The sequence below is a fragment of the Grampus griseus genome (assembly GCF_964374135.1).
Source record: "Grampus griseus genome assembly, chromosome: 2".
In the NCBI taxonomy this organism is placed as follows: Eukaryota; Metazoa; Chordata; class Mammalia; order Artiodactyla; family Delphinidae; genus Grampus; species Grampus griseus.
Genome location: NC_139018.1, coordinates 166,529,834 through 166,544,995, shown reverse-complemented (window position 1 = coordinate 166,544,995; position 15,162 = coordinate 166,529,834). Strand labels below are relative to the sequence as shown.

General features: G+C 36.4%; 1 protein-coding gene across 1 annotated transcript in view; it reads right to left on the bottom strand.

The window, feature by feature from the left end:
• The window catches only part of GPR158 (G protein-coupled receptor 158), a gene marked incomplete at both ends in the record, with an annotated part of 321,322 nt that overhangs the window by 26,248 nt on the left and 279,912 nt on the right, over positions 1–15,162 (bottom strand). Inside the window, one exon of the mRNA XM_082648327.1 lies at positions 1,894–2,132. Coding sequence (XP_082504453.1) covers positions 1,894–2,132 — 239 coding nt within the window. The remainder of the gene's footprint in view (positions 1–1,893; positions 2,133–15,162) is intronic.

Below are 15,162 nucleotides of genomic sequence, written 5' to 3'. Positions count from 1 at the left end.
CAGACCTGAACCCAGGAATCTTTATAAAAGAGAAGTTCTTTGAGGCATGGTAAAGTTTAGAATATTGTAAAGAGGTATAGAGAACACTTCCTTTGATAGGAACAGTGGTGGAGGTGGGTGAGAATTGTGTGAAGCATGAAGGAAATGCCTAACTGGAAAAGAGGGTAATGCTGAAATACATTGTAAATAATGCTGGATGGTTACATTTATTGTGAGTCTTTGCTTTTTTTTTAAAGTTAGGGCATTTTGGGGGAGATGGGAGTCTTAAAAACCTGTTAAAGGAATCTGGAGAACCAGAAAGTGATGTGATAAATCAATAAATTCAATTTATTAATAGATTACTTTTAGGAGATACACACACACACACACACATACCCACACCCCGCCCCCCCCACCCCGCCCCGCAATTCAGGGATTGTGGAGTTGGAATCATTAGAATGGAGAAAGACTTAGAGCAGTGCTTCTCAAAGTGCGGTTTCAGGACTGGGAGCAAAAGCGTTGCCTTGGAACCTGTTACAAGTGCAAATTCTTGGGCTCATTTCCGCTTGCTCATTGCCTACCCAATGATGCCTCACTATGAATTTGAGTATTATAGTCTTTGTAAAACATAAAAGAAATATAATGGGCTTTTCTTCATAGTAATATTGGGAAATGATTTTCCCTAGTTCAGTTAACTTGGATTGAAGAACGTAAAATAATGTTATAGGTTTCTATTAAGTAGAAATTTTATATCTGTACAATTTGTTTAATTTTCATATCCAGACTAAAGTCAGAATTGGAATTGCTTCTTACCTTAGTTCTATGCTTTATCTTCTGATACTGATATCTCCTGATACGAAACTACTGATATCTTCTTTGATATTGATCAAAATAATGATGATTGACTTTATATATTATCATTGTAACAATTCCCTTTATGTACCCACATTGCTTTATTATTACAGATATCAGGCCTGTAAGATTCCTAAAATATCTTGTCCAGAAAAATATTATTCCATTTAAATTGTAAACTAAATACACATTAGCTTCTAGCAAAATAGTAAATGTGAACATTCAATGAACAATTGCCAAATATGGGGGAGACAGAAAATGGGAATTAAATTCATGGGTTTATTTTTGCCAAATAAAATTAAGATTTGTCCCTGGTTGACTGAGGGGAATGACAACAAAATAATAAAGGGTTTTTGTATTTTGGGAGGCTTAGTTTTAAATAGCCCAATATTAACAACAGAAAAATTCCTATGGATTTTTCTCTTCCTCATTTTTCAAAAAACTGAGCTACCAGAAAAATAATCTGTTTTTGGCCCAACTCATCATGGGATTCTTCCAAGTTCTCCAGCTTCTCAGTCACATAATTTACTATCTCCAAGGAGCATGGCTTTGTGTTTGTATAATACTGGACCTCCAGAGAATTCCCAATAAATTATCTTTAGAGGAAAGATAAATTAGAAATTTTGCCCAGAGTGCTCTAGATACCAAGTCTGATATATCATAGGACCAAAACTATATAAAAAAATACCAGTATGTTTCCTTTTTCCTCCCAGCTAAAGAAATAAGTCAAGAGAACAGCTTCTGTTAGCCAAATAGGGACACACTGATAGGACGGAAAGCAGAAAGTCTCTCTGTACAAAGAAGTTGCCTTTACTGACTGTATTTCTCCTTCTTGATTACATTTTCTGAACAAAGCTACACACCTTTGAAAAAGATGGAAACTCTCAGAAAAAGTTTGCACTCCGCATGTCATTATTATCTTTTCATAATATTGTTTCACCAAAACCGTATTAGGTGAAATTCCTTTAGGGTTTGTGAAAGGGCTTGGCAAGGCTTCTAACGAAGTCCATTTTAATGCTAGTGGGCAAAGGATAAAATTGCACAAAGCAAGTGATCACATACCAACTGCTGTCATGTAATCCCAGCGCTCAACGAGGCACATATTGAAGATGAGGTGATCTGATGTTTGTCCTTGGCCAATGAGTGAAATCTGCCTTTCCAAATTCTGGCAAACAGATGAAGTCCAGCCAATGAGAAACCAAAACACTACCAGGAGTATTACTGCCAGCATCCTCATGACCCGTCCACCGGTCATGTATGGAATCCGTTGGGCTGTTCGTGAAAGAAACACCTTCAAAACCCTGGAAAAGCAAGACATCAAAATTTGAAGGCAAACCTAACAACCAGAAAGTAAAATTCTAAAATATCTCATTTTTCTAGGTGAAATTTAAACCCACCCAAACCTACTTGGGCAGAGTTTTAACACAAAAATCAAACAACAGTGTTGCCTATACTTTGACTGAATTTCATTCTAGTTTACCTTCCAATAGCAGAACAAATACCCTGCATTAGGGGTCAGTGAGTCAACAGATTTGTGTAGGATGGAATTCTTTTGAGCATGTTTTAATATTTCAAGGAAAATTCCCAGGACCTTAGAAAGATCCACAGGCAAACACTGCTCAAACAGGGTTTCTGAGGGATCAAAAAATAGTCCTAAAAGTGAGTAGTTGGGTTTTACAATATTATACTAAGTCAAAGACTTCCTTAAACCAGTTGTTTTTTTTTTTTACAGTAGAATGTTATAAAAGGTATTTTCTGAAAATCATTTTATATAACCTCCCTTTATAGTCATTTTGTCACATTACCAAAAATAAGTACGAAAACAATAAGAAGGGTATTTAAATACCCCTGAATAAGATTATTGTATTAAGGAAGAGGATATGACCTATATGAAATACAGCAATTTTTAAAATTTGGGCTTTTTTTTCCCTGTATATATGACTCAAATGCACAGCCAGAGTTGAGACCTACTGGATTACATGATATCTAAGAACTGCTCCATCTCTAAAAATGGTGTGAAGACAAAATCCAACCTTACTATAGGGATCTTTCCAGCCATCCTTTCTTTAATTTCATCTCCAAAATATTCTTAGCTGATTTTAACTCCGCATTCTCATTCCGATATTTTAGGTCACAATATTGTGGCTTGACATAAACTACCATGAGTGGTTTATGATACTATAAGGGTATCCATAATCAATTCCCCAAAGGCAAAAATGAATTCATCTTCCCAAGTTTTCTATTTCCTGCTCTGATTCTTTCAACATTTTAAATGAAATATTCATATGCACTCTTCATAAAAGTCATTATAAATATGGAAATGAAACATACGTACCTGAAATAACCTAGACGTATTTTACTATTTTTTCTCTCAATGCTGGGCTTTGATAGCTCTTTCAAATTAACATAACACATCCAGTAAAGAAAGTTATTTTCTAGCAGATTCTTATTTATCCTTCCCCCCTGCATATCTTTAACCCCACTGTCCTTCACCTAACACACAGCATGTAGTTATTTAATTCTGAATAAAATACTTATCCTCAATTTTTATGTGGAACAATGTCAGAAAGGTATTAGTATAAAATAAGAGTACAAAAGAAGATCACTTTACTCACCATTTAACTACAGATAGTCCCCAACTTAAGATGGTTCGACTTACGATTTTATGATGGCATAAAGTGATAAGCATTCAGTAGAAACTGTACTTCGAGTCTGAATTTTGATCTTTTACGGGGCTAGTGATATGTGGTACGATATTCTCTCCTGATGCTGCAGCTCCCAGGCAGCCACACGGTCACAAGGGTAAACAACTGACCCACTTATGACCATGCTGTACTCATTCGACCATTCTGTTTTTCACTTTCAGTACAGTATTCAATAAATTACATGAGATATTCAACACTTTATTATTAAATAGACTTTGTGTTAGATGATTTTGCCCAAGTGGAGGCCAATGTAAGTGTTCTGAGCACGGATAAGGTAGGCTGGCCTAAGCTATGATGTTAGATGTACTGAATGCATCCTCGACTTCAAGATATTCTCAATCTACAATGGGTTTACCTGGACATAACTCCACTGAAAGTCAAGGAAGATCTGTAGTTCACCAGATTAGCAGTTACTTTCCATTCCCTGGGTGAAACATACTGAGTATGGCCCGTGTCATGCTGAATGCTAGTACTGGCAGCGAACACAATGCCTCTCTCCAGTATGCCTCACTTTTGCTCCAACTAGTTGAATTGCTACTTGTTAAGAATCAGTTGTACTTGTCCCCAGATTATGCCCACTGTTATCATCTTTTTTTCTTGATAGTTGATTTGTAATATTATATTAGTTTCAGGCATACAACATAGTGATTCAATATTTTATAGATCATACTCCATTTAAAGTTATTATAAAGTAATGGTTATATTTCCCTGTGCTGCACAATATATCCTTGTTGCTTTCTATTTTATACATAGTAGTCTGTATCACTTATCCCATGCCCCTAACTTACCCCTCCCCCCTTCCTGTTCCCCACTGGTAACCACTAGTTTGTTCTCTGTATCTGTGAGTCTGTTTCTGTTTTGTTATATACATTCATTTGTTTTATTTTTTAGATTCCACATATAAGTGATAAAAGAGTATTTGTTATCATTTTATATAAGTTAACTAAATTGACTGTGTAAGCAAAGGAGACATTTGTACAAAATTCTATTTTGAATGCTTTGGAAGGACTCTATAAAGGTGAGTCACGAAAAGAACTGTTAACTTAGGGGAAAGTAAGGAAAATTTTAATATATTGCGGTGGTCAACAAACCAAAATCCAGAAGGAGTCTACACTCAGATTACCTCAAAATAACAACCAAAAACTCTTCAGATTCTCACTCCTACTTAAAGAACCAAAACTATGAACAATAGATAATACATTGCAGTGATTTATGCTACAAAGAGAACGATTAGATCCACAGTCAAAGAAGAGGACTTACTTCAAAAATATTGGTGAGTGATTATTTGTATCTTAAATTACAGTATCTATACACTTCTTTAACCCCTTTCTACTTTAAAAAACTTTATTCATTAATTGACCAATCACTAATCCATTAAGAAGGCTTCTACTAAAATCAGCAGATCAAGATTCAAAAACTCTATCCTAGGAATGAGAGAAATTTCTTGGAAAACTAATATTTTTGCCAGTGCCAATCTTATTTTTTGTAGGAGAAACCTGTAGCCACTATGTGCACGTAATTGTTTCTGGTTGTACCTGGATGAATTCTACATTTTGAATGATTAGGATCTCAAAAGAGGGAACCTGAACCATTTTTCTGGTCTTCTATATTTTGGCTAGGGCCAAAAGAAAAAGAGAGAATTGTTCCAAATTCTACCTTGACTATATTTGAATATCTGAAATGTAATTATAATGAACAAAGGTTTATGTAGTGACAACCATATGCGAGGTATCATACTAGGCAACATGGAAGGCATAATATATGATTCCTGTCTTCCAGAAGCTTACAATGTAAGCTATGTAAATAGCTACCATATAAAACGGCATATATTATATGTTGTTGTGTGTAGTTAGTAAGTCCAGGAACCTAATAGAATAGGTGCTATTTGGTCTGGGTCTTGATGGATATCAGTAGGTAGAAATGGAGGAAAGTGGAGAAGATATAAGGAGACATTCTAGCTGAAGGGAATCACATAACAAAGTACAAAGCAGGGAAATGTACGTTGTCTTTGAGGGACAGTGGGTGGAAACGTTTGGCAAGAAGGGAAGTTTTTTTTCAACCCACAGGGACTCCTAGGGACTTTTCAAGTTACTGCGAAGGGTTTCACTGGGTTGAGAACCATTGCTTCAGAGAAAAATAGTTATGATTTATATTTTCTTTCCATGGCCAATATGTGGGAAATCATTTATTTTTCTGATACTTGAAGATTTTCACATAGAAACTCTAAACCTCAATGAGAGGAAATATTGAATTTTTAAAATGACTATCTTTAAAATACTTCTTAACCAGATGAGTTTGTCATTTGCAGAGGAAATCTATATGATCCCAGTATGGTAGTCTTTTAATCAAGAAATCCAACTTCTAAATTATCAGAGATTTTCATGCTTTCCAGATGACCCCATGGGTATTTATTGTAAAGTCTGAGAACTCAAGATTGTCACAGATCCCCAAATCTCATTTCCAGAGAGGAAAAGCCAAAGCAGAGCCCTCATGAGTCTCCTGTTACTGCTTTTACTGGCTTTCAAACACTAGAAAATACAATAACACAACTCTGCACGGCAATCTAAGCATTTCAGGATATTGGTTTTTGTAAAATGGAATAAGATGCATTTTTCTAGGATTGTCTTAAAATAAAATGAGAAAATTCTGCTATATCTTTAAAAAATGAGCTCTTGTTAGTCTAGGGTTCACTGCCTAGAAACCAAGTTCTAAAAATGAAATCCTTAGACATGCTTTTATATGAAATACAGCTGTAGAAAAAATGCAATCTTATATCGATTACTTTTCCTACTACTTTTTTCACAGATAAAATTTTAAGCTACCATCTGTTCAGAAGGTTTCACTATTCTAAAGGAAAGCAGTAATGTATACAAGAGGACTGCAAAAAATTTCCAGAATTTAATATAAAAAGGTATATTTAAAGTATATATTCAGTTCTCATTATTAATAGTAGAGAAATTCATAGAAATCATGTTGAAATGATAAAAAAAGAAATTGGCTGTCACTATATGTCTGCCTCTACTTTTTCACATTCCACATTTCTAGTTTGAGCTCATAAAACTCCACTGTAAGGACTTGTACTTAGGTTATCGATTATCTGCTTCAAATATCTAATTGATGTTGTTACTCCTTATTTAACTTGATCTCTCTCCAGCTTTTGGCGTGGCGGAGGCACTTGGCTTCCGTTATGTCACGTTCTCTTGACTCTCTGCCTACTCCTCTGTCAGCAGCTTTTTAGTCTCTGTCAGAGTCCTCTGCCTCAGTCTTCCCCTTAAATAATAGTGTTCCTCAAGGATCTCCTAAACTTAGTCACCTTCTATTCTTGCTCTACGGATTATACCTGGGAAATTCCATCCACAATTCTGCTTCAATCATGTACATGCTGGTGAGTCCCAGATCTGTAACTTCGGTTTAGATCACTGTCCTGAGCTCAAGATCTGTATACTCAGTGACCTACGGGACATCAACAGGTTCCCCAAATAAAATCGTCACTCTCTCCACTCCTCTCTCCTCTAACCCACTGTGTTACCTGTCTCAATGACCAGTACCAGTTAATTGCTCAAAGCAGAAACCTAGGAATGAACTTTGATACTTCTCCCTCATTTACATTCCAGACACCAAATGCATGATTAAGAACTTAATTTCTACCTCTTAAATATCTTTCAAATCCTTCTATTTTTCTCCATTTTCACTGCCACTATATAGCTCCTGGTCATCAACCTCTGTCCTCAGTAATTTCCTAACCAGTCTCCTTATTGGTCTTGCCCACGTTCAGTCCACACTCTATGCTAAAGCCACAATGATCTTCTTAAACTGCACTCTGATCATGTTTCTCTCCTGTTTACAGTCCTTCTGTGGCTCTCCACCCAAATCCTAGCTACCTTACGATGTAAAACGCCTTTAAAAATTGGTTCCTCCTTGCTTCAGCATGCTCATCTCTCACTATTCTTCCCTTCCTAGGGTCCTGTGGGTCCCTGTGGACTATATGCAGGTGTCCTCTATCTGAACCTTTGCCCTCAGCTTCCTGTACTGCCCCTCCCTCCATCAATACAAACACCTAATTTAGCTAATTCCTGCATATTTCTTCATGGCTCATTTGAGATGCCACTTGCTCTGGGCTAGTGGTTCCCAAACCACTATCATCAACACCATCTGGAAACTTGTTAGAAATGCAAATTCTTGGGTCCCATCCATACCTACTACTATGTCAGAAATTCTGGGGATTAGGGCTCAGAAATTTGTATTTTAACAAATCCGTTAGGTAAATTCGGACGAAGGCTATAGTTTGAGAGCTTTTTTCCCCAAAAGGCTTAAGACTGGTGCAGGTGTCTTTCTAATGGGCTGACTGCTCTAAACTGTCAGATAAATTTTTGAGTTTTTGTTATGCTGACACCAAAATTTAAAGTCTCTAGTAACAGAAAGTTTTCCATTTTCAGAACATCTGCATCTGTTTGTGATTTAGCTGCATCTTTTTTGTGTACTAAACGGGAATAAACATATACATCCTCGAGCCATCTAGTCTTCTGTTCTATTAATTTAATCGGAATAATCCTAAAGTCTTGAAGTTCTCCATTAGACTTGAATTTCTATACATTTTACTACTTTCTTAGAAACTCCAGAGAATAAATGCTTCTGATGAAAAGTAGGAGGTGATTATTTTCTTCTATAAATATAAAGCCACTCAATTCTTGACAAAAGAGCCTTAAGAGTGAACAACACGAAAAGGGCTGAAGTTACTCCCTCCCAGTTTGCTTTAAATGGTCACAAGCCCTCATGTTTATTAAGCTTTTCAACAATTTCTCAAAATTTCATTTTCAGAAGTAACCTAAAGCTGCTTCTTGGTCACTGGGTAGATGTTAGGTATATATTAAAAAGGACTGGCATCACCTAGGCAGAAACAGATTGTTAACATTTATCAGACATGAAGTTCAGTAAAACTGTTGTGACTATTTTAAGTTATTGCTATTCATAAGAAGGAAAACTCACAACTCAGCTTCCCAAATATGGGTACTTTTGTCCATTTCAGTGACCTGCTTGTGCTCTCATATCTCATACTAAGCTTCCTTTCTTTTGACCTGATTGTAAGTAGACAGAATAAGGCAGAATGATGAAAAAATAAAGGAAGAAGGAAGGGTTACAGGACTGTTGCAAGTCAAATATAGAGCTAGAAGGAACTTGCGGATTATCTCTTCTGATATCAGAAATAAGGAAAGAATGTCTGCTCTCACCACTTCTATCCATCATTGTACCAAAAGTTCTAGCCAGAGCAATCGGTCAAGAAAAAGAAATAAAATGCATCCATATTGGAATGGGAGAAGTAAAACTGTCTCTGTTAGTAGATGACATGATCTTATATATGGAAAACCCTAAAGAACACACACACACACACACACACACACACACACACACACACACACACAATCTGAGCTAAAAACCACATTCAGTGAAGTTGTAAGATACAAGTTCAACATTAAAAAATCAGTTTTATTTTTATATACTAGCGATGAGCTATCTGAAAATGGAATCGACAAAACAGCTCCATTTACTATAGCATCAAAAAAATACCTAGGGGTAAATTTAACCAAGGAGGTAAAAGATGTGTATGCTGAAATCTATACAACATCACTGAAAGAAATTTTTAAAGATCTAAAGAAATGGAAAGACATTCTGTGTTCATGGATTGAAAGACTTAATATTGCTAAGATGGCATTATTCCCTAAATTGACCTACAGGTTCAAGTCAATTTAACAAAACAGTGTGGTACTAGCATAATGGTAGACACATAGAACAACGGAATAAGACTGATCACCCAGAAATAAACCTCTCCATCTCCAGTCAACTGACTTTTGACAACACTGTCAAGATCATTAAATAAAGAAAAAATTATCTTAAAAAAAAATCTATTCAATAAAAAAGGGCGTTCCCTGGCAGTCCAGTGGTTAGGACTCGGTGCTTTCACTGCCGTGGCCCCGGGTTCAATCCCTGGTCGGGGAACTAAGATCCCACAAGTCGCATGGTGCAGCCAAAAAAAAAATCTTTTAAACAAATGGTCCTAAGGACGAGTGTATATCCAAATGCAGAAGAATGAATGTAGACCTCTACCTCACATAATATACAAAAATTGATTCCAAATGAATCAAAAACCCAAATGTAAGAACTAAAACTATAAAATGCTTAGAAAAAAACAGAGGTATAAATCTTCCTGATCTGAAATTAGGCAATGGTTTCTTAAATATCATACCAAGGCATATGTAACAAGAGAAAAAACAGATAAACTGAACTGCATAAAAATAAAAAATTTGTGCATCAAAGCACACTATCAATAAAGTAAAAAAGAAAACCCACAGAATCGGAGAAAATATTTTCAAATAATTTATTAGATAAGGGTCTCAGATCCAAAATATATAAGAACTCATACAATGCAACACAAAAAGACAAAACACCCAATTAAAAAATGGCCAAAGGGGGCTTCCCTGGTGGCGCAGTGGTTGAGAATCTGCCTGCAAATGCAGGGACACGGGTTCGGGCCCTGGTCTGGGAAGATCCCACATGCCGCGGAGCAACCAAGCCCGTGAGCCACAACTACTCAGCCTGCGCGTCTGGAGCTTGTGCTCCGCAACAAGAGAGGTGCTGACAGTGAGAGGCCCGTGCACCGCGATGAAGAGTGGTCCCCGCTCGCCGCAACTAGAGAAAGCCCTCGCGCAGAAACGAAGACCCAACACAGCCAAAAATAAAACAAATAAATTTTTTAAAATTTATTTAAAAAAAAAATGGCCAAAGGACCTGAATAGACATTTCTCTAAAGTGATGTAGAAATGACCAATAAACAGCTGAAAATAATCTCAACATCATTAGTCATTGGGAAAATGGATAAAAAGATTTTCTTCCTTTTGCCCTTTAAAAAATTTAAAGTATCTTACTGTATTTTATATATCTTTAAAAGAATACATAAAATAAATAAATATAAATATCTTCCAGTCACTTTCAAAATTTACTAGGGGGAGGGGTGGAGTGGGAGGCAGGGGTCAGCAGATGTAAGCTATTATATACAGAATGGATAAACAGCAAGGTCCTACTGTATAGCATAGGGAATTATATTCAATATCCTGTGATAAACCATAATGGGAAAGAGTATAAAAAAGAATGTGTATATGTATAACTGAATCACTTTGCTGTACAGCAGAAATTAATACAACACTGTAAATCAACCATACTTCAATAAAAAAATTTACTAGGAAACAAAACTATCTATCTATCCATTCCCACAAAGTGTAAATATTTGGTGCTAATGAGTGCAGTAGAGAAAACTGCTACAAACTGCGCTGTATCCAAAGCGAGGGGTACTGAATAATGCATGAAATGAAAATCCCTAGGCCAGAGCCAGAAGAAGGTTTTTTTGCAGCCTGCTTAAATATGTTTTAAATATAGTACAGAAAAGTCTTTTGTTTTTTCTTGATTAGCCTTAGAAAAAGGAAAAGTCAATTTGTTTTCAGAAATCATATTACAGGGAATAGGAAAATGTTCTTTTAGCATTAAGTTTCTTAATCTCTCTCTACCCCCTTTCATTTAAAACAGTTCCTCATTTTTCCTCCTGATAATATACTCAGATTTTCTGAGCCTAGAGATATTGCCTTTCCAGGTTTCTTAAAACCAACCAACCGACCAACCAACCAACGTATAGCAAGTATTCTGTGAACCCACACATGCATGGACGTGCCAGATGTTCTTTTAGATCTGTCCTACATCATTAATGTACTAAGTCAAACATATCTATGGTTACTGAAGGAAACTCTTTTTATAAATGAACCTTCTTCATTTTTGCCTATTTCAGCTCTATTTTTCCTTATGATCCATATTGAGCCAGCTAAAACCTGTCCCATTCTCCCTTCTTTCTTTCTCCAAAGAGAAACAAACGGTTTTAGGTTCAAATAAATTGCATTGCATGAATGGCCTGCCAGTGAGGTTGGGCGGTGGGACTTGTCTGCCCTGGGTGCAAGTAATAGTGTCCGTAGAGAATTTAAGGCAATAAAAATGACAACTCAAAGCTGTTCTGCTTTGTATCATCACCATGTGCTGGTGATTCTAAACAATGTCAGTGATAAAATACTCCTCCCTGAAGGACTGGACCACTTTTACCACCTTCCCCTAACTTGTTACACCTCTGTATTGCACTGTTAATAAACAAAAGACTTGCAATTTTCCTTTGGCTTGGTATGGTAGTCTTTGGCTGTATGACTCTCAAATGTGGGGAGCGACCACTAAAGAAAAAGGTGGGAGATTTGATAAAAGTGAATGAAACCCTCAAGTTCCCGTCCTAGGCTAACAGTATCATTTCTAGTGACAGACTGAGATCCTATTCCTTTTTCATATTTTCTTCAAGTTTTCAAAGTTACTGGAATTCTGTAAACACTAAAATTGATCAGTGAGAGATCAGGAAAGGGAAAAAGAAATGTTAAACAATTTTACTAAGCCTTCAGGGAAATGGCTGAAATAAAACAAGAACTCAGGTGTTTCCTGCCTATCCTATTCTCAAGGGACTAGAACAGTCACTTTATCAGTACTGATAACTGCCTTAGAATTTTCTGCCTAGAGAGGTATTACTTTTTTAAAAAAATTTTAAATAAAAAATTAAGTTCTTATAAAAATGAGAAAACAGCATTCAAGGGACTTTATCCCTTAGCTCAGGCTACCTTGATCCCTGAAGCTACCTTGCGTCAGGTCCGACAAAGCCTGGTTCTTTAGCTTTCTCTTCAAGTCTGTGACCTTCTCCATATCCTTCCAATGAATTCCTTTTTTGCTTAATTTAGCCATCCTCAGTGTCTGTGGTTTGCAAACAAAACCCCCTGCTTGACATATTTTACAAATATTTCAATCATGTTTAAGATTTACAGCAACTCTACAGGTGAAGTGAGAAGTGATTCTCAGAAGCTAAAATAATTTCTTCTTGGTTGTATAAGTTATTAGTGGCGGAACTGAAATTCAAATTTGGATTTGTAAAGATTTATGTCTTTCCTCTCTATCATGTTACTACAAAATCTTCAGAGTCCTTTCTTGAGGACAACACGTTGCTTGACTATAAGAGATATCAACCAAAGACATCCCTGCAGCTCCATTCACTATAACCATCCACCCATTCATTCACTTAACAAATATCTGAATACATTAAATGGGCAAGATGCAGCACTAAGGATGGGGAATACAAAGCTGGTTCAGCCAGTCACTTCCATCGGGTTGCTCACATTCCTCTGAGATGTTGATTCTTCAGTTTATAGACTTAAACAATATTGGAATCAGTTAAATTTAAACAATATGGAAAAACAATATAATATACAGCCATATGGTTCAGACAGGATACGAATAATTCAGCGTATTAAATTAGAAATAGTTTCCACTCGATTTAAGCCTTCAGTAGGTAATTCTTCACTGCAATGACTTCTAGAGACACACAGTCGGAGAGAAAATCGTTTTAATTACAGTCTTTAAAATAAAGAAAAGAATGATGAAGTAATCTAGTTTCCCAAATCCCAATCATTTGTATGCCACCCTCAAGATTTCTGCCTGTATCTGTGTACCAACTAATACTTTCTTTAAAACAACTTCTATTTATTGCTTTAAAATATTTTAAAGGGACTTCCCTGGCGGTCCAGTGGTTGGGACTTCGCCTTCCAATGCAGCGGGGGCAGGTTCGATCCCTGGCCAGGGAGCTAAAATCCCACATGTCTTGCAGCCAAAAAACCAAAACGGAGAGCAGAAGCAGTGGTGCAACAGATTTGACAAAACTTTAAAAATGGTCCACATCAAAAAAAATCTTTAAAATATTTTAAAGAAAACTTTATATTGCTACTTTCAATGAAAAACTGGTAGGTAATCCATAAATAGAATGTAACTATGAAAATAAATACAGTGAAATAAAGATAATAAATTTCATCTAGAGAGTATTGCAGTGGGAAGCTCTGAGCCTGAAGCTTGATCAACAACTCTTTGTTGTAAAGGAAAATTAGCAACTGTTCGGCAGGTGTTAAAGACCTACTATTTCCAAACTATTTTTTCTCCTGGAAATAATCAGAGGGATGGAAAGAGAACCTGAATGGAAGGAATTTTCTTACTCTGTGATTCAGTGTTATTTAATACTGTGTTTTTGTCCCACAAACAGCCTCTCACAGATGGCAATGTCATGTGTTTCAGGCACTTGAGAGCACACAGTGAGTCAGGGAAATAGGAACGCTTTATGTGTGGAGGGAACTGTGGGAAGCAGCTTCCAAGTCTGCATCTGACATTCATTCATTCATTCACTTATCAACTGTTATGCATCAAGCACCTGCCATGTGTCATTCATTGTGCTAAGAGCTGGGGATTCACTTGTGAATGACCTCACTTCAAGGAGAAGGTAAATTAGGTAAAAATGAAGAAGATAATTACATAAGCAAACTGTATCATATAATAGAGGACCCAACAGATGCTAAGGGCTAGACTCATAGGGAGAGAGGTCATTCTCAAGTCTCAAGAGGCCACCCATTCTTCTGGGAATTCCAGAAGTCTCATTGTCCATTATAGGCTGTCAATGATTTCTCATTTCCTTTAGCGAGCACCAGCTGAAAAATAGTTATCATATAAGCAATGGAAACCGGAAAGTACTTAAAGAACAGGACACAAGACCAAAGTGTGCTATGATGTGGAAAGAATAAAGTGAGCATCAGAAAGACCATGAGAGATTAGTCTAATCATTTCTTTCTGTAGTAAATAGAGGGCTATGATTTCCTAGGCTGAACTGAGATTTAAACTGGACCTCCTGAAGTCCAGCCCAATAAACTTTGTACTATATGACATATATAAGAAAGGATCTTGAGAGTTAAAGACATTTACATTTGTTCCAAAAAGATAATCTGGAGCATTCCCAGTTATTAAAAGCACAAAAAAATAGTAAAAGAAATGGAGATGCTTGTGTAATGGAGAGTATAATGATCACATTTCAAGAAAGGGTGAAGGGGTGGCATTTAAAGACAAATATAACACATATTATGGCATCTAAGAGAAACTGTTTTATGAGCCATATCAAGATACATTTATTGAGAAATACGGTCAAATTAGCATGAAAATATGAATGGCTTACTGTGACTATTAAATCAGCTTTAAAGCTGATCAGCGTAAAAGGTTTCTCTATAGAACTAGAGTGTTATCCTGCAGGAGAGATTTATACGTTAACTCCTATGCTCTTTGGCACCACTACGTTGAGAAAACTTGGAAAGAGGAGGCAAGGGAAAGCCCTGGAATCATTTCCAGCTATTCCCAGCCTTTCTGGATAGGTAATTTATTTTATTGTCTCTTTCCTGCTAGTACTTATCATATACTTTTTAGAAGTAGGTGATTTTGAAACTGAAGTATAAGGGAATTTACAGTGTTCTCCAATTTATACGGCTGATAATCACTGGAGCCTACTGGTGAAGAAGGGAAACCAAGAATACTATTTTTTTGGAAATTCATCCAAAGAATATCAGTGGGATTACCCTGGGGCATGGAACTCAGGAATGGAGGACAATAGCTTTTGTTAGCTAAGCATATTGCTGAATTCTACTATACAGGATTCTTTGGTAGCTCTGGACTTGGATTATTATTGCAGCTGTATTGT